Source organism: Schistocerca piceifrons, chromosome 1 (assembly GCF_021461385.2).
Source record: "Schistocerca piceifrons isolate TAMUIC-IGC-003096 chromosome 1, iqSchPice1.1, whole genome shotgun sequence".
Taxonomy (NCBI): domain Eukaryota; kingdom Metazoa; phylum Arthropoda; class Insecta; order Orthoptera; family Acrididae; genus Schistocerca; species Schistocerca piceifrons.
Genome location: NC_060138.1, coordinates 588,726,155 through 588,747,478, shown reverse-complemented (window position 1 = coordinate 588,747,478; position 21,324 = coordinate 588,726,155). Strand labels below are relative to the sequence as shown.

Genomic DNA, 21,324 nt, shown 5'->3' with positions numbered 1-21,324 from the left:
AATCTCAATCAAAAACTAATTTTGACTCCCTATATCTGGAGTTCATGGTAATGTAAAATCTTGTAAATGACTTTGTGGTCGACTTTTGACTGTAAAATTATTTATTTGTAAAATCCAATATTGCAACTTCGACGGTATGGCCGTTATGAAGTGAAAATCTGTCTATTATCCTCTTTGAATTGCATTGTAAATATGTTGGTCGTACCGTATTCTGCTTAATATTTACTCGCGTCCATAGTACTCATATAAAGGAGAGGTTAGTTTCGCCAGCTTCTATGGATCCATGTCTATTTGTTACTGCTTACGAATATGTATGTGAAGTGCTTGGTTAAAATGCTGTGCAAATATATTGCTCGTATTCTACGTTATTTTGAGATGTTCTTCACAAAGGATTAACATTATTTGAAATTCAGGTCATTAACAAACACCAGTCAAAGAGTTCTGACCTGGTCCTTAATGACCAAGAGCAGTTTCAGTACACACACTTATTAAAGTAGCATCCAGTTGTTATTCCTTTCGCCGTTAGCTAATGTGCTTGTTATAAGTGTTCCACATTCCATAGGTGTCTTCCTTCCCCTCCCTTTATTTCGTCTGTTCATCACATTCATCAGTTGGTCCATATGACATAGTGGCCTGTGCCATTACTCACCAGTAGAACATTTTTGTTTTATACACTCATATAGTTTTAATATTTGAATACACTGTAGTGTAAAATTTGTTTGTTCAGTGTCTCTTTAGTTATTACATCATGCTTGTGTTTTATATTGATATAGTCATAAAATGTCACGTATTCTTTGTACAGCTATGAAAATAAATATTATTGTGATACATTAATACGTTGTATTGAAGTTATTAATATGTCAATGTTCCTCCAAAAGCCGACGGAATATTCCATTACATTATTTTTGTTCGCATCTGTTTTTCATACTATCGTATTTTAATGGATTTTCATTGACTTCTGCTGAATGTGTGCACATATTTGCGTTATTATTGTCGCATTTTTAGAATTTGCAAAGACGAATGCTCTGTTCACTAAATTTACAAAGTATATTCATCTGCATCTGCTGTACATCCATACTCTGTAAACCACTGTGTGAAGTGCATGGTACTTAGTTAACAAGAAGCAACACCATTGAAAGTAGAGATACATTACATACTCATTCCATCACAAGACGTAATGAAATTGAATACAAATTCTGTCAAAACCTACTAACATGGGGTTCTTCATTAAATGCGATTAAGTACGGTTAACGGTTGCAAACGAAAATAAAGTGGAATTAAAGCAATATACTGGTACTCTCAATGCATTTGAAACGGCAGCACACATACACACAGATGCGTCAGCAGTAACAAATAGAGTAAGCCCATAGACCACCTTACAACGAAAACAGCTTCTGTTATAAATGACACAAAAACCAGTATGGAATCATTTGCCACGCCCAACATAACGAATGCAAGCACGCGAGTAACATTTTTACAATGCAATTCAAAGAGTTCAACATACAAGAGAAGTCGTAATCCATACTCCATAGCACAATGTGGTAAAAGCGGCTTGTGTTATACAAAACGAAAACAAACATGGATGACTTAAATTCACCCAGTAAGAAGGCGGGATAATGGGTTGATAAATTTGCAGCATTCCAAGTGGTCTGGCAGCTAACCAAGGCCGTGTTACCGGACGTCCCTATGGTTTCACCCTTGTGCTCCGCCGACACCATTGTTGCGCAATGTATTGAGCACACGTGCGGAAACACATTTTTATTTCAGTTTTCTGTCATTTCCAGTTCCTTAAACACAATAAAATAGTGTGCCTGTAATCCTAAACAGTAGCCCGTATTATTATTTCTAATTCATAACTGCTAAAGGCCAATTTCACCGCAAAAGATTGGGCAGGGCAGGTGTGGGCTCTTACAGCTTGGGGTCCGTAGCTACGTATAGCGTGGTATGTGATAAACGAGCTTCTACTGTACAAGTACAACCTATGCTTTGAGCCTCTTTCAGGCGTCTTCTGTCAGTGTGTATTGTGAACTTTCTAAAAAGTCGTTGATAGTGTCTGCGATGTACAGAGAACTACTTTATAACTAAATCTAGCACGGTGTACAGGTCGAACACACGAAAGTGAATTGAAGCACACCATTCAGTAAAGGCTACGTGCCCAATTGAAAACGGTCGTACACCTAATGTTATTTGGTTACAAAAAATGAAGGTGGACGGACAATGATATTAACGATCTGAACTCTGTCGGTTTGAAATGAAGAAGCCCTGCACCAAAGTAAGGATTTACATCAGCAATACAGCAGCAATATCGTCTAATTTAGCAACTGATATCTCTGTTAATCTCTGTTACCAGTATGTATGGGCCCTACTGCATTAATGACGTTTTTGAATCTTCTGTATGTTTGTTGTGACATGCCAGAAGTTTTCATCTCACATTAAGGCAAGAGTATCCTATATAATATTTTTTTCTGCACAGGTCTTCAGGCTGAGCTGGAGGCAGCGAATAAGGACTCAGAGAGTGTCCGCCAAAAACTGCGCCAGCTGGAAAGTGAACTCACAACTTACAGACAACAAAATGCAGATCTTCTGGAGCAACTTAACCAGAAAACGACAGGTTTGTTGAAAAAACTTCTTACACATTTCACTCCCCACAAATTTTAATGTGTGTGTGTGTGTGTGTGTGTGTGTGTGTGTGTGTGTGTGTCCTCATATTTATCATTTCATAAGTAGACTGATATATATGCGATTAGTCTCAGTTCTGTCGAACATGCCCAACATCATATAAACATTGAAAATGAAATAGAGGAATGGGGAGGAAAGGGAAAGAGGAAGTGTGGGTGGTGAACTAGCGACTTTCAGCTACACAAGGCTCTGTGGATATTTAATGGCGAAAGTTAAAAATTATTTTTATGTATTGTATTGTGATTGAGCAAACCACCATCAGCTGAAACTGAGATTTATCATCAGAAACAAAAAGCCATTAAGGAATAAATGTGCTGGAAAGTAGGCCTAAGTGTAAGAATTCCAAGAACCTTATAAAAGCCTATGAATGATGTGCACTTATTTCCTTGACATAATATTCTTGCTACCTACGTCTGATTAGTAAATATTACATTTACTTTTAAGTTCATTGTCCCAACAGATAATGCAATAAGAAAGAATGGGGTAAAATGGAAATGGGTATTTGGCATCATCGGCCGCCTTGGGGCAGGTCTTATTACAGTCAACGCCACATTGGACGACCTGGATGGGGATGAAATGATGATGAAGACAACTCAACACCCAGCCCCTGAGTGGAGAAAATCCCCAATCCAGACAGGAATCAAACCTGGGCCTGTAGGATGGCAATCCATCACGCGACCTGTAGGATGGCAATCCGTCACTCAGACCACTCAGCTATCGGGACAGACAGAAAGGATGAGGTGTCAGTAAGCAAAATAAGCGAACACTCTTGTTTTAAGTCAACCCAATGACAGATACTTATAAGGGCAAAACATGCGGAACTGAGCTGCTTCATTAGTTTACCTATGTGAAAGTCCATCTTAATTTGTTGTCCTGTTAGATCCCAAATAATTTTACACAGAGTGTTTTATTTAATGTATGACTGCTAATGACTTTCCTGGGACTAGCAGGTCAGGTTTACTTACTTGAAACCACATAATATGACTCTTTGTAAAATTAAGACAAATTGTACAGTATGCTGTGAACTGCTTGTAGGCCTATTCAAATACCAACTGAGTTGTGTGTCAAGAGATTATGTTTGGATCAGGCTTGATAAGTATGTGTACATCATCAGTTTTTGAACCATCCTTTGAAGTCACTGGAAAAGCATTTATGTAGATTTAGAACAAGGGGGATCCAGTACCAGTCCTTGTCGGAACCCATATGTTGTGTTTGCCAATTACAAGATTGCTCTCATGACAGTGGCTCTGTTTGTCAGTGTAACCCTCTGATTTCTGTTATGAAAGTAAGACTCAATACATATGAGAGAGTTGCACTTGATGGCTAAAAGAGAGATGATATAAAATGCAGACTGGCAGCAGCAAGAAAAAAGTTTCTGAAAAAGAGAAATTTGTAACATTGTATATAAATGTAAGTGTTATATCTGTTCTCAGGATATTTGTGTGGAGCTTTTGCTGTGTGTGGAAGTGGAAAGTGTACAACAAACAGTTCAGACAAGAAGAGAATAAAACTTTCTAACTGAGGTGCTATGGAAAAATGCTGAAGATAAGGTAGCCTATGGAGATCAAGTAACTGATGAAGAGGCACTGAATTGTATTGGAGGAAAAAGACATTTTTGGTGAAACTGAGTAAAGGAAGGATAAAACAATGGAAAGTCAGGAATGGAATAACAACAGTGTTAAAGGCATATATCGCTACTCACCACAAAGAGGCTGTTTGCAGACAGACGTAGTGAAAAGACTGCTAATCTGTTAGCTTTCAGAGAGAAAAGTCCTTCTTCAGAAGTAAAAAGCAAACACATGCTTAAACAAGCAGATCTTACACACAAAGAGCTATTGTCTGTGGCTGTTCTGACCTGACTGCAGGTGTTGTCTGTGCCTGATGACTGCAGCAATATGTGGTATGTGGTTGGAGTAAGAAGGGGAAGCAAGTGGGGATGGACATTGCACTTCATTGTAGTTATGAAGTGCAGGGATTACCTGGCAGAGGGTCTCTGCCAGATGTCAGATACGTTCATGTACAAATCTTGCCTCAATGACCCCATTCCTGAAATCTGGCAGGTTCCATGCAAAAGACCTAAGTGAAAGACTTGTCTCAGTGTCCCATACATCCTCCCATTACCACCTACTCCAGTCCTATGACAGGCATTGCCTATCCCATCAAAGGCAGTGCTACCTGTGAAAGCAGCCATGTGATCTTCAAACTAGGCTGCAATCACTGTGCAACTTTCTACGTGGCCATGGCAACTGATGAGCTGTCTTTCCACATGAATGGCCACCGCCAAACTGTGGCCAAGAGAGTTTTGGACCACCCAGTTGCTTAACATTCTGCCCAACACAGTATGCTTTACTTGAATGACTGCTTCACAGCCTGCACTATTTGGGTCCTTCCTACCAACATCAGCTTTTCTAAACTGTGCAGATGTGAACTCTCCCTGCAACATATCTTTCATAATACTTGTAACCCCCCTGGCCTCAGCCTTCACTAGTCCCTGTTCTTCACCCCCTTTTCCTGCTTTCACTCTAGCACTACCCAGGCCTCCTGTTCCACCAATGCATCCAATGCATCTACCAGTCTTTTCCCCTTCTGTACACCTCTCCCCTTCCCCCTCCCCCAACACAGTCACCCGACACTGCACCTAGCAACCCTGTCCTCTCCCCACTATGTCCTTGCTTGCTCCTGCAGCAGCATAACATCTTCCCCCACCCCTTCCCTGCTATCCCTCCTCTCCCCACCCCGTACCTCCTCCTTATTCCCATCACCCACCAAGAATTGCTGCTCTTGTCAAACATAGGTGCATCCTGCAATCGGGCCAGAAAGGCTGTAGACAGTAGCCATGCATGTGTGAATCCTCCTTGTGTGAAAAAAGATGAAACAAACTTTGTCATTTCAAGTGTGTTTGACTGTGAATTGCAAGAGTATTATGTTGCAATATGAACTCATACCAAAACTGAAAGAGCCATTGTATGGAACACACTTTTGAACACATGAAGACATTGCCACAGGAGTGACGTGTGAGATCCGAGATTTGCTCATGGTAAGGCCACAGGTATCCAGCGTCTTCCATAGCATTGGCAGTGTGTGAGGGAATCGTTGGGAGGCTATTTTGAGGGACTCTAAGATGTCACAGGTGTGTGTTCCTGCACTTTATTATTGTGTACTGTTGCAATTGACAGTAAACACATTTGAAATGACAAAATTTGTTTCGTCTTTTTCCTCATGGTATATCTATATGGTGGTGTGTGTGTGTTCATCCATCTCCCTATATGTAATGTTTACATATATATTGACCTTCCATTTGAATATTTCAGATTTTTTTAGTTCATTACCATTTTTGAGACAAAAAATAATTGCCATGACTTTTGCAATAACCCTCACATTTCCAGTTCCTCATTCAGATATACCACAAAATGATGTCAGTAAAATTTCTTATTTTCCAATGTATTCAAAAATAGAATAGCAAGACTAATTCATAGATTAAATAGCTGTCATAATCTGAACAGTTGCCAGGCTCAGAAGATGTGCAAGCACCCAAGATGACACTTGTGTAATTATAAATCCTGGATAACAACAGTACTGCGTAAGAGGTTGAATTGCTACTCACCGTATAGATGAGACATTGAGTTGCAGACAGGAACTGTAAAAAGACTGCTGTACAAGGCCTTTTGGCTGAAAACTCAGATGTATATCAGTCTTTTTGTTGTGCCTGTCTGTGTGACCAGAGACAGTGGTTACATGTAAGTGAGTTGTGCATTTGTGACTCTGTGTGTGTGTGTGTGTTTTGAACTTTAGAAGAAGGCTTTCTGGCTGAAAGCTCAGATGCATAGCAGTCTTTTTGTTGTGCCTGTTTGCAACTCAGTGTCTCCTCTGTATGATGAGTAGTAGTCTGTCCTTTTTATAATGCACATGAAATGTATTCGCAGTTGCGAATATGGACAATTGTCCACTGTATAATGGAATGAAGCCAATGAAAATTTTGTGCCGGACTGGGACTTGAACCCATATTTCCCACTTATTGCAAGTGGTTACCTTACCATTAGGCTACCCGAGCATGACTCACAGCCAGACCCAAGCTTCGATATGTCGTAAACCAAGTCTCTACAACCTGTAATCATACATCCATTATGTATATTCCCATATAGGGGTACATTTTACTTGAAGGCACTTGCTGGTGTCGGTGGATAAATACAATATAGCAGTGCCTGTATTATTCTGAAATATGATGCAATGTTTCTTCATGCATGCATGATATAATGGAAATACATGTGTTGAAAACAAAAATAAATGGGATGCAATTAACTAATTGTTTGGCATAACAAAGTGCCTTAAGAATTAAAACACTAGACATGAAATGAAAAGGGAAGACTCGAAAGGCAGTCATTTCATAAATCAACTTGTCAATTTCTTTTGGGTTACACGTGTTCCAGTTTCATTTTCCATCAAAGATTTTTTAAAGTTGTCTGCTTTTTAGTTTCTGTGGGTGAAGTGGAAGAGGGTGTAGTAACAATTCTATTATATTCAAGTTTATGCCAGTCTTCATTTTCAGCAGGGTGTAAAGATTTTTACTGCCCTTTTAAAGAAGTAGTTGTACCTTCTTCCCTGGAATAGCTTTTTGCACAAATTTACATTTCACAGTATTTGTATTGACTCCATTGAAAGAATTCCAAATCAGACATCTCTTAAGCTTAATTATGAGCAGCTGATGAATGCAGACTGTCTCTCACACAAAGTTACAGAGCAGCTCATGAAGGACTGCATTTAAAAATCATTAAAACCTCTAGCCATCATCTGAAAGTCATTGTCGGGTGTTTCCAATTTTCGCAACCCGAATACTCTCCTCAGTAAGAGGAGGCTCTTAGGAAATTTTACTAACACTCCCTGTAATGAACGTAGCTTAGGTGATTTACAAACACTAGCAGTCCTTTGTGGTTGGCTGATGCAACTTGGAAGATAACAGCAACTCTTTATCGCTCAGAGTGTTGTTCCTGCTGTTTGATGTTTTGATTGTAGAAGTTTGAAGTTCAGTCTTTTGACTTTAACCCTTTCCAATACAATTTTTCTACATATTGCATTTTCCCCAACTCCTTATATATTTTACATGGATAAGGATGTAAGTAATTATTTATTATTATGCTTCAGTTAAAAAAATGCAATATGTGACCACTTGACAACTTTATTTTCTTTTAGACTAGTTTTTGAAACTACACATGGTGCTTTTGTTTATGGTTGTTGGTAATTTTTTTATTTTTTTCTGCATGGTATTTCTGAAAATATTCTTTCAGGTGAAGTCCAGGCTTCCTCTAGTATGTTTCACAACAGATAGTTGTTTCTCTTCTTCCCCCTTTATCCTTGTGTCTGCTGCCAACTATGCAATCCTTTATTGATTTTTTCATTTTGCATTATAAAATGCATCTTCCCATTTAGTCTCCCCATGGTGTCAGACAATGATGGTCTTCCTCTCTTCTTTGAATTTGTATTTTTCGCCTGACTGATTCTAGCTGTCTGATTTGATTTCTTCTATAGGAAAGATGAGTCTGCAGTTTTTCACATTCATTTTATCTACTGAGTAAAGAATACAACTCTTCACTGCAGCAGCTCCAATCAACCAGAAATGTAATTTTTTCCACCACTTGCAAGATCATCTTGTAAAACCATAGCAACCACAGTACTGGTCAGCCCTGTCCATTCCTCCCATAAACTTTGTGTATTCCAAAATAACACTGGATTACAGAAGCCATGCAGACTCTCACTTCCTACAACCAGTGATTAGATTGACTTGAGGACAAAAGAATGTACTCAGTATTATCACTAACTTCTTGTCATGAAAGACACATAATTTTCATCTCATTTTGATAGGTACATAATTCATATTCAGTAAGTTTAGTTATCTTCAAATCACATGGAAAATCCTTTCTAGAAGGCATGGCTGTACTTTTTAAATGAAAATTCATGTTGTGCCATACCTGAACAATTTGAGGGCTTGGATAGAACTTGTCAGCAAAGATGTGACAGCCTGAACCACCTGCGCAAGCTAGCGATTGCTGTATCAAATGAACCACTGTTCAGATTGCAAAAAGTAAATCAGTATGAATTAGACTTTCTGTAGTTCTCTTTCCACAACATGAAATGTGAGAAAAACATAACCATTTTCTGAATCACGGAGACAGTAAACTACTAAATCACACTTTGTAGGCTTCCTTGGATTATAGCATTTGAATTGAATTCTTCGTTTCAACCCCACTGTACTCTCATCTATAGCTACATTTCCCTTTGGTAAACAAAGTTATTCGCATATCTTATCAATATACTCACTAACCCCCCCTCCCTCCCCTTCAATCATGGACCTTGCTGTTGGTGGGGAGACTTGTGTGCCTCAGCAATACAGATAGCTGTACCGTAGGTGCAACCACAACAGAGGGGTATCTGTTGAGAGGCCAGACGAACATATGGTTCCTGAAGAGGGGCAGCAGCCTTTTCAGTAGCTGCAGTGGTGAAAGTCTGGATGATTGACTGATCTGGCCTTGTAACATCAACCAAAATAGCCTTGCTGTGCTGGTACTGTGAACAGCTGAAAGCAAGGGGAAACTACAGTCATCATTTTTCCTGAGGGCATGCAGCTCTTCTGTATTGTTAAATGATGATGGCATCCTTTGGGTAAAATATTTCAGAGGTAAAATAGTCCTCCATTCAGATCTCCGGGTGGGGCTACTCAGTAAGACATCATCATCAGGAGGAATAAAACTGGCGTTCTACGAATCGGAGTGTGGAATGTCAGGTCCCTTAATCGAGCAGGTAAGTTGGAAAATTTAAAAAGAAAAATGAATAGGTTGAAGTTAGATATAATGGGAATTAGTGAAATTCAGTGGCAGGAGGAACAGGACTTCTGTCAGGTGAATATGGGGTTCATGTAAATGGTTATGAATACAAAATCAAATAGGGGTAACACATGAGTAGGTTTCATAATGAATAAAAAAAATAGATACTATGAACAGAGTAGTGAATGCATTATTGTAGTCAAGATAGACATGAAGCCCATACCCATAACAGTAGTTCAAGTCTTTATGCCAACTACCTCCGCAGATGAAGATGAGATTGAGGAAATGTAAGATGAGATAAAACAAAATTATTCAAATAGTTAAGGGAGACAAAAATTTGATAGTCCTGGGGGGCTGGAATTCGATAATAGGAAAAGGAATATAAGGAAAATCAGTAGGTGAAAATGGACTGGGGGAAAGAAATGAAAGAGGAAGCTGCCTGGTAGAATTTTGCACAGAGCATAATTTAGTCATAGTTAACACTTGGTTTCAGAGTCATGAAAGAAGGCTGTATACATGAAAGAGACCTGGAGACACCAGAATGTTTCAGATTGGTTATATAATGGTAAGGTTTTAAATTGTAAGACATTCTAGGGGTAGATGTGGACTCTGGCTGCAATTTATTGCTTATGAAATGCATATTAAATCTGAAGAAACTGAAAAAGGCAGGAATTTGAAGAGATGAGAGCTGAATAAACTGAAAGGACCAGAGGCTGTAGAGAGTTTCAGAAGGAGCATTAGGGAATGGTTGACAAGAACAGGGGAAACATAAACAGTAGAAGATGAGTGGGTAGCTTTGTGAGATGAAGTAGTGAAGACAGCAGAGGATCAAGTAGGTAAAAAGACGAGGGCTAGTAGATATCCTTGAGCAATACAGGAGATTTAATTGATGAAAGAAGAAAATATAAAAATGCAATAAATGAAGCAGGTGAAAGGGGATACAAATGTCTAAAAAGTGAGATCAACAGAAAGTGCAAAATGGCTAAGTAGGAATGGCTAGAGGACCAATGTAAGGATGTAGAAGCATACATCACTAGGGGTAAGATAGATGCTGCCTACAGCAAAATAAAAGAGACCTTTTGAGAAAAGAGAACCACCTGTATGAACATCAAGAGTTCAGATGGAAAACCAGTCCTAAGCAAGGAAGGGAAAGCAGAAAGGTGGAAGGAGTATATAGAGGGTCTATACAAGGGAAATGTACTTGAGGGCAATATTATGGAAATGGAAGAGGACATAGATGAAGATGATAAGGGAGATATGATACTACATGAAAAATTTGACAAAGGACTGAAAGACTTAAGTCGAAACAAGGCCCCAGGAGGAGACAACATTCCGTTAGAGCTACTGATAGGCTTGGGTGAAGCAGCCATGACAAAACTCTTCCATCTTGTGAGCAAGACATATGAGACACACGGAATACACTCAGACATCAAGCAGAATATAATAATGCCAATTTCAAAGAAAGCAGGTGCTGACAGGTATGAAAATTACCGACTATCAGTTTAATAAGTCATGGTTGCAAAATACTAACATGAATCCTGTGCAGAAGAATGGAAAACTGGTAGAAGTGGACCTTGGGGAAGATCAGTTTGGATTCCGGAGAAATGTGGGAATACACATCAATACTGGTCCTACAATTTCTCATAAAAGATAGGTTAAGGAAAGGCAAACCTATGTTTATAGCATTTTTAGACTTAGAAAAAGCCTTTGACAATGTTGACTGGAATACTCTCTTTCAAATTCTAAGGGCAGCAGGGTTAAAATACAGGGAGTGAAAGGCTATTCACAGTTTGTACAGAAATCAGATGACAGTTGTAAGAGTCGAGGGCCACAAAAGGGAAGCAGTGGTTGCGAAGGGAATGAGACTGGTTTGTAGCCTATCCCTGGTGTCATTCAATCTGTATATTGAGCAAACAGTAAAGGAAACAAAAGAAAAATTTGGAGTAGGAATTAAAGTCCAGGGAGAGGAAATAAAGACTCTGAGGTTTGCCAATGACATTGTAATTCTGTTAGAGACAGCAAAGCACTTAGATTAGCAGTTGATTGGAATGGGCAGTGTCTTGAAAGGAGGATATAAGATGAACATCAACAAAAGAAAAACAAGGATGATGGAATTTAGTCAAATTAAAGCTGGTGATGCTGATGGAAATAGATTAAGAAATGATACACTTAAAGTTGTAGATGAGTTTAGCTATTTGGGAAGCAAAATAACTGATGATGATTGAAGCAAGGAGGATATGAAATGTAGACTGGTAGTGGCAAGAAAAGTGTATCTGAAGAAGTGAAATTTGTTAATCATCAGGATTTCCTTCCAGTGAGCCGGGTGGGAAGTTGGTGAACGATATAGCTCTATTGGTTTCTGTCCTGGTATAGCTTTTTCCTCTTGAGATCTTCCTTAACCTAGTCTGTCCGTCCCTTTCTAGGCCATCCAATTGGTCTTCTTCCTGTTACCTCCATCTCCAAATACTGGCGTGGAGTTCAAGTTGGGTGCATTCGCTTTACTTGACCAAACCACTCCACTCTCAAAGCAGTCATCCTCTCCTCTGTAGCCAGTGTCTTCTCCTCTATAGTCAGTGTCACCTGCAGGTCTCTCCTTACGTAATCATTCCTAACTCTGTGTCTCCTAGTTTTTTGTGGAGCTGACCTAAGGAACTTAATTTCACATGCTTGTATTTGACTCTGTTTTCTCTTATTTATGACACAGGCCTGTAGACTATACATCATGATTGGCAGGAGATATGTTTTATACATGGTCTGTTTGGCTCCTAGAGGGACTTCCTTGTGCCAGATTCGATTTTTTACTTTGTGGGAGAAGCTAGATCCTTTTGTTATTCTATTTAAGACTTTTAATTTGGAACTTCCATTGCATGATATGATGCTACCCAGATAATTGAAGCTTTTCGCACATTCAATCTTCTCCCCTCCAGTATGATGTTATAAGGTGTGGGTGTCCTGCTTGTCTTCATTGCCACTGTCTTATTCCTACTCACAGTTAACTTGAATTTTTTAAAATTTTGTGTTCCAGTAATCTAGTCTCCTCTGAACGTCCATTTCCGTCTCTCCCAAAATTGCAGTGTCATCAGATAAAACAAAAGCATTGATATCTTAATTTTCTTCTTCCTTGATTTCTTTCATGATTGTGTCCATAAGCATAATGAAGAGTAACGGGGAGAGTGAACTGCCTTGCTGAGCACCTCTCTTTGCTTTAAACCATTTTGATCTTCCACCTCCTACTTGTACACTGCTCTCACAACCATCGTACAGCATCTGGACTTTTTTGATTAATGAATCAGGAACATTATGTTTTGTCAATCATTCCCATATTTTATCCCTTGGTACACTGTCATATGCGTTTTCCAAATCCACAAATACTACTATCAAGTCCTTTCCTTTTATCCAATATTTCTCCGTTAACTGATGGAGGGAGAAAATGAGATCTATTGTTCCCCTATTACTTCTGAACCCATGCTGTGTTCCTTTAATTGGTGTTCTAGAATTTTTGCAATCTTTTTTCTATTACCTTTCCCATTATCTTAAGGCAGTGTGATAACAGTGTAATTCCTCAGTAGTTGGTGCATTTCTTTCTACTACCTTTCATGAACAATGGTATTATAATTCCTTTTTTCCATTCATCCGGCACTTTGTTTTCTTTCCATATGACCCCCAGCACCCGGTGTAACCATTGTATTCCATGGATTTCTGCAGCTTTAATCATATCCACTGTCAGCTCATCTACTCCTGCCACCTTCCCACTTTTCATCTGTTTCAGGGAATTCTCAGTTTCTAACCAAGAGATTGGATCCTGCTCCTCCACTAATTCAGTGACTTCTGTGTCCCTTTCTTGTGTATCTTTTCCATTCAGTAAGATTTGAAAATAATTCTTCATCCCTTCACTTATACCTTCCATGTTCCTGATAGTATCCCCATCCCCTGTTCAATCGCTTTTATGTCTTCTCTATCAGATCTTTTACTTTTCAATAACCCATATAGCAGTTTTTGGTTCCCTTTGCTATCCTGCTCTAGTTTGAGGGTGAATATTTCCCATCTGTTCTCCTTTTCTTCTTTGTTAACATCAAGTATAAATTTAAGTGTCAGGAAGTATTTTGTGGAAGTATTTGTATGGAGTGTAGCCATGAATGAAAGTGAAACATGGACGATAAACAGTTTAGACTAGAAGTTTTTGAAATGTGATGCTACAGGAGAATGCTGAAGATTTGGTGGGTAGACCACGTAGCTGATGAGGAGGTACTGAATCCAATTGGGGAGAAGAGAAATTTGTGGCTTAACTAATTAGAAGAAGAGATCAGTTGGTAGGGCACATTCTGAGGTGCCAAGGGATCACCAATTTAGTTTTGAAGTGGAGCATGGAAGGTAAAAATCATAGAGGGAGACCAAGAGATGAATACATTAAACACATTCAGAAGGATGTAGGTTGCATTAGTTACTTGGAGGTGAAGGGGCTTGCACAGGATAGAGTAGCATGGAGAGCTGCATCAAACTGATCCTTGGACTGAAGACCACAACAACAACATACTCACTAACATTCTTCACCTTGCCCCCATCATACATTGACACCATTGAGCTGTGGCAGGTGGAACTAAATGCAGCATCCAAAATATTTGGGAAAGAAACAGAGATGAGAGAATGTCAACTAGTTCTTTCTACTTAAATTTCAAGGCCATGTGTCCGCAGCTTGTGGTCTAGCAGCTAGTGTTGTTGCCTCTGGATCATGGGGTCCCAGGTTTGATTCCCAGCCAGGTCAGGGATTTTCTCCACCCAGGCACTGGGTGTTTGTGTTGCCCTCATCAACTCATCATTTTTTGGGAAGTGCCGAGACTGGAAATGGAAAGATCTGGACCTTGTGCAGGCGCTGATGACCACAATGTTGAGTGTCCCACAAACCAACATAATAATAATAATAATAATAATAATAATAATAATAATAGTTACAAGAGTTACAACTACTGGTTTATATAGGAGCACTCACTACACTAAATATACACACTAGGCAGAGATCAGAACCAACCAACACACAGAAGAAACCCACAAAACCAGCATGGCAACACAGGCTACAGATCAGAATAGAAAAACTGAGAAAAGACATCAGACAGCTAACACAATTTATAAGAAATGAAATGTCAGAAAAAAAACGAAAAAGGTTAGGTAAAATCTCACAACAAGAAGTGATAGAGCAATTAGATGAAAAGAAGCAGAAATTACAAGCATTGGCCAAACGACTTAGAAGATACAAAAAAAGTGAAAATAGAAGGAAACAGAACCAAACATTCAACACAAACCAAAAGAAATTTTACCAGACAATAGATAACACACACATTAAAATAGACAATCCACCAAACATAACAGACATGGAACACTTCTGGAGCAACATATGGTCAAACCCGGTACAACATAACAGGCATGCACGGTGGATACAAGCAGAAACAGATACATACAAGATGATACCACAAATGCCTGAAGTGATAATTTTGCAACATGAAGTCACCCAAGCAATTAATTCTACTCACAATTGGAAAGCCCCTGGAAAAGATAAAATAGCAAATTTCTGGCTAAAGAAATTCACCTCAACACATTCACATCTAACTAAATTATTTAACAGTTACATTGCAGACCCATACACATTTCCTGATACACTTACACATGGAATAACTTATCTGAAACCTAAAGATCAAGCAGACACAGCAAACCCAGCTAAATATCGCCCCATAACATGCCTACCAACAATATACAAAATATTAACTTCAGTCATTACACAGAAATTAATGACACATACAACACAGAACAAAATTATAAATGAAGAACAAAAAGGCTGTTGCAAAGGAGCACGAGGATGTAAAGAGCAACTGATAATAGATGCGGAGGTGACATACCAAGCTAAAACTAAACAAAGGTCGCTACACTACGCATACATTGATTACCAAAAAGCTTTTGATAGTGTACCCCACTCATGATTACTACAAATATTGGAAATATACAAAGTAGATCCTAAATTGATACAGTTCCTAAACATAGTAATGAAAAATTGGAAAACCACACTTAATATCCAAACAAATTCAAATAATATCACATCACAGCCAATACAGATTAAGCGTGGAATATACCAAGGAGACTCATTAAGTCCTTTCTGGTTCTGCCTTGCTGTGAACCCACTATCCAACATGCTAAATAATACAATATTACTGGAACATACCCACACAAAATCACACATCTGCTATACATGGATGATCTAAAACTACTGGCAGCAACAAATCAACAACTCAACCAATTACTAAAGATAACAGAAGTATTCAGCAATGATATAAATATGGCTTTTGGAACAGACAAATGTAAGAAAAATAGCATAGTCAAGGGAAAACACACTAAACAAGAAGATTACATATTGGATAATCACAGCGACTGCATGGAAGCGATGGAAAAAACAGATGCCTATAAATATCTAGGATACAGACAAAAAATAGGAATAGATAATACAAATATTAAAGAAGAACTAAAAGAAAAATATAGACAAAGACTAACAAAAATACTGAAAACAGAATTGACAGCAAGAAACAAGACAAAAGCTATAAATACTTATGCTATACCAATATTGACCTACTCATTTGGAGTAGTGAAATGGAGTAACACAGACCTAGAAGCACTCAATATACTTACACGATCACAATGCCACAAATATAGAATACATCACATACATTCAGCAACTGAAAGATTCACATTAAGCAGAAAGGAAGGAGGTAGGGGATTTATCGACATAAAAAACCTACATTATGGACAGGTAGACAATTTAAGAAAATTCTTTATAGAACGAGCAGAAACTAGCAAAATACACAAAGCAGTCACTCATATAAATGCATCAGCTACACCACTGCAATTTCATAACCACTTCTACAACCCTTTAGATCACATAACATCAACAGATACGTAGAAAGTAAATTGGAAAAAGAAAACACTACATGGCAAGCACCCGCATCATCTAACACAGCCACACATCAATCAAGATGCATCCAACATGTGGCTAAGAAAAGGCAATATATACAGTGAGACGGAAGGATTCATGATTGCAATACAGGATCAAACAATAAACACCAGATATTACAGCAAGCATATTATTAAAGATCCCAATACCACAACGGATAAATGCAGACTTTGCAAACAACAAATAGAAACAGTAGATCACATCATAAGTGGATGTACAATACTAGCAAATACAGAATACCCCAGAAGGCATGACAATGTAGCAAAAATAATACATCAACAGCTTGCCTTACAACATAAACTTATAAAACAACATGTTCCCACATACAAGTATGCACCACAAAATGTACTGGAGAACGATGAATACAAATTATACTGGAACAGAACCATTATAACAGATAAAACAACACCACATAACAAACCTGACATCATACTCACCAATAAAAAGAAGAAATTAACACAACTAATTGAAATATCGATACCCAATACAACAAATATACAAAAGAAAACAGGAGAAAAAATTGAAAAATACATCCAACTGGCTGAGGAAGTCAAGGACATGTGGCATCAGGATAAAGTTGACATTATACCAATTATACTATCAACAACAGGAGTCATACCACACAATATCCACCAGTACATCAATGCAATACAGTTACATCCAAACTTATATATACAACTACAGAAATCCGTAATTATTGATACATGTTCAATCACCCAAAAGTTCCTAAATGCAATATAACATATACCGTACAGTTAAAAGGAAGTCACGCTTGATCAAGGTCCACGTCACCTTCCATTTTTAACCAGACCTAAGGTCTGAGAAAGGAAAGAAGATAATAATAATAATCAAGGCCATGTTCAGTATTACACCAAGGAAAGCTTCAATTCTTCCAATGAAACATCCCTCCATAAGTACCTCATTGAGTGTTTTGTGAGTGAAGTGATTTTCTGTATCTTTTATTTAGCGTACATATTTGTAGTATTCACAATTTCACTGATATATTGTCAGTGAAGAAGAGTTGGAAATATTCAAGTTTGAATTTTAGTCAAACACCATAAACTATGGTGAAACCTTGTTGCATCAAAGAAAAAGTAATCTTCCTCAGATCACCATTTCCATTTCAATAAACCTTTCATGTTTTTGCTACAAGTTATGCCTCTCCATCACTTTCCACTCCATTAGTAGATTTTGATTCACTAAAACTCATATCATTGCACACAGCAGAAGTTTCTTCTCATTCATTTTCATCACTAAATTTTCCTTCACCCTCGGTGTCTTCAAGAAGGCCCGTGGCAATTTCATCACCACTTCCACAATTTCTGTAGCCATTATCCTACTAGAAACATGCAAATGCAACACACTTTGAGCTGTCAGATCTCCATACTAAATGCTGCCATGCACCTAGCGAATTCCAACAATGGAGCAGATGGAAAGCATAATAATGGAAAAATGTAAAACATCATCCAAAATCAGAACCATAGTGGAAAATCATAATGTCAGACATAGTCGAATGATAGATCTGATAGCGGTAACCTGTGGTAAGACGTGTTCCAAAAATGTCGTAGCCAGAGGCAGAGTCAGAGGTGCAGTTTCAACCAGACACTCCAACCTTTTGGTGATGACGGCAAAGTTCCATTACATCCGAATAAGTCATTCAGAAATTCCATGGATGATTTTTAATAATGTTCCTATTTAGTTTGAATAAGTAGAAAAATGAGAAGTATTAAGTCTAATGTTGGAATGGATCATTAGGAAGCGAGATAAGGTACATAATAAATCAGAAACCTGCAAAGATTTCATTGTGGTGATCAGGTAAGAAAAGGATGTACAAAAAGACATAACAAAAGGTTTCATGTAGACTATGAAAGTATGCAAGAAATCAATGAAAGTAACACTAAATAGATGTTGATGTCTTGGATGAAATAAGACAGGAATCTACTGCTTGCAGGAAAATTAAAGTTCAAGTTAATGGTGAAATTCATATACTTGGGAGCACAGTTCACTATATATAACCTACCAGATCAACATGTAAGTAAGAAACTACAGAAGAGAGTATTATTTTCTGAGTCTATGAAATAGAGTAAGATTCAAAGCCTATCTCAAAGAACAAAACTAAATGTCTGCAACATCGATTTTTACCAAAGTACCGAGCGAGGTGGCGCAGTGATTAGCACACTGGACTCGCATTCAGGAGGACGGCGGTTCAATCCCGCGTCGGCCATCCTGATTTAGGTTTTCCGTGATTTCCCTGGATCACTTCAGGCAAATGCTGGGATGGTTCCTTTGAAAGGGCACGGCCGACTTCCATCCCCATCCTTCACTAATCCGAGCTTGTGCTCCGTCTCTAATGCCCTCGTTGTCAAGGGGACGTTAAAACACTAATGTCCTCCTCCTTTACCAAAGTGAACAATTTTGATTATAAAACATTGACAGGTGGGATGTTGTACAGAAATGAACTTGACATCTTCAAAACAAGGAGTATCTTCAGCCGAATTCAAGACAGATGAGAGTTCATGTAATTGGACATCAGATTATCAATATTTTGGCAAGCAAGTGGATCCAGCATGCTGCTCATGTTGGAATGATCTCTGAAAAAGTATATTATAAAGCTGTGGAAGGACAATCAACACCCCCGCCCCCTCTCAGCTCGGCAGAGCAAGACTGTATTGGTACCATAACCTAAGAAATAATCAAACCCTGCTGGGCATTTCAGGACACTGGAAGGAGGCACTAAATTGGTGGAGGTGAAAGCAACTTGTTAAGGGAATGTGCAGTCCTGATGGACTGCTATCACTGGATGATGATGATATGTCAAACAGAAATGGAACTTTTATTTTCACAGTTTATTAGAAAATAAACATAATAAGTTAAAAAAAGTCCACATAAAATGAAAAGCGGTATGTGATTAAATGTCTAATGATACTCTGCACTCTAGGGAACAATTCCAAAAACATCATTGAACATCAGTGGCTGTAATTCTACATTGCCACTGAATGTGCAAAATAAGTAGTCTATATTAGCAAATCACTGTCCTGGAATGCGGTACCAGCTGCAGGTTGTCTATCTAGCTGTTTCCGGGGGCAACAGAAATTAGATTTTCAATATTTCACATAATCATTGACCAGATTTATACAATTTTAGATACTGTCATAATTTACTCATAAACCGGTTTAGCCTTATATTAAAAATTTTATGCAATAAGACAAGTATTACATTCAAAAACAGTGTGTGGGTCTTGATGTAGTGTAACTGATGGCACACAATAATCGGACTATATTGAGGGCACTTTTCACAAAATCGCCCCAACATCAAGACACTCAGTTAAGTACTCTAAGAGCACTTAGTTAACTGTGATTGTGATCGCTCTTGGTGTTATGTTTGTTTGATTTCATTTGAGTCCTCTTACTAAGTGTATGCTCTGCTTCCGCATAATACTGATGTTTTTGCAGATGTGTGTCGTTAAGTTCTAGTGAGTGTCGGTTCTCGGCAGCCAGTTCATTTCCCAGTCTTGGTGTTTATTTATCAAGTACAGTTTTATTTAAAGAAGCACTTGTGAGTGAAATTAGTTGTTGTTTAACCTTGATTTTATGGAGTTAATTTACTGGTCAATCTTAAATGTTAAAGTTAAGGAAAGTTATTCAGCCTCCTGTTGTCAGGTGTGGTCTGTGTTTTAGTGAACTGAGGCAGTGGGCAACTGAAGCACTGGGCTTCCCTTTAGGTTACAGGTTTAGTGACTTTCAACATACTTTATACATATTTTAAACATTTGTTAAACTTTTTCTTGCTGACATATCCCAAAAAATTATTAAAGGAAAAAAGTTTATCGGTTATTACATAAGGCATGACGTCCAAATTTATTACTTCTTTACTACTAACTGTATTAAAAACACACTTTTCAGGTAGTATCTACATTTATTTCTAAAAGTACCTGCAAAATTATGTAATTGTACAGCAGGTGGTTCAGAACATATGACATCTTAAGTATTGAGATGCATGAAAAACTAGCTTTTGCTTAAAATGGAGCACATATTCTCAAGATTGTATACATCCAGTATTTCAGAAAGAGAGCACTTAGTGACTACCAACAAACTCTCAACTTAATTTCAAACTTTTTGTCACAATCATGCTTAAAGTCAAATATTTAAGACATTAACTCTCTTGTAAAGAAACGAAATGTTTGAAGCTGTTGTATGCATATTCTTTAAAGACTTGGGGGTTTAATGGTTACTGTCTGATACTTGATTTTGAACACTTTTAGTATGTTTACATGTGATTGTAGCACAAATAAAAAAGGAAAGAAAAGAAAGGACCAAATGAGACACTGTATGAGTTACTGTATAATTGAGAACTATTAGTTTTATAACTGTAATATTTGGTTTACCTTGTGTTATTTTGTTAGCTGTCATTTACAAACCACTAACATCCATAACTTTTTATATCCTTATTTAATTTTACTTACATTACCTGGCACATCTGTTTGATCATTGACAATGTATTCCAGTTCTATTGCACAGTTGCGTAACACTAACTTAGTGGTGATTGTCAACTGACATAAATTAATTCATGTCATACGTACTGGTACATCATCTGTTATTTCCTTCAGAGTACTGTGATATCTCTGACAAATTTCATAACTATGGATTTTAATCTAGAAGTTTTTACAGAATTTAGATATAAATAAATGGTACTATCTGCATATACCCAATAATTAAGGAAACTTTGAGGAATTTCAATGAAGACTAGGAACAAATTATTAGAGGAAGCATTTACTTGAAATTATTTTCGAAGTCGTTGGTGATTAGTAGAGCTATACCTAAACAATAGTCATAGGATATA

The 21,324-nt window shown here is 37.9% G+C and overlaps 1 protein-coding gene across 5 annotated transcripts in view; it reads left to right on the top strand.

Moving 5' to 3' along the window:
* Window positions 1-21,324, top strand: part of LOC124802923 (golgin subfamily A member 6-like protein 22) — a 323,612-nt gene that overhangs the window by 183,642 nt on the left and 118,646 nt on the right. For all 5 annotated transcript variants that reach the window (XM_047264007.1, XM_047263998.1, XM_047264015.1 and 2 more), the window contains exon 3: window positions 2,474-2,611. In XM_047264007.1, the coding sequence (XP_047119963.1) occupies window positions 2,474-2,611 (138 nt within the window). The remainder of the gene's footprint in view (window positions 1-2,473; window positions 2,612-21,324) is intronic.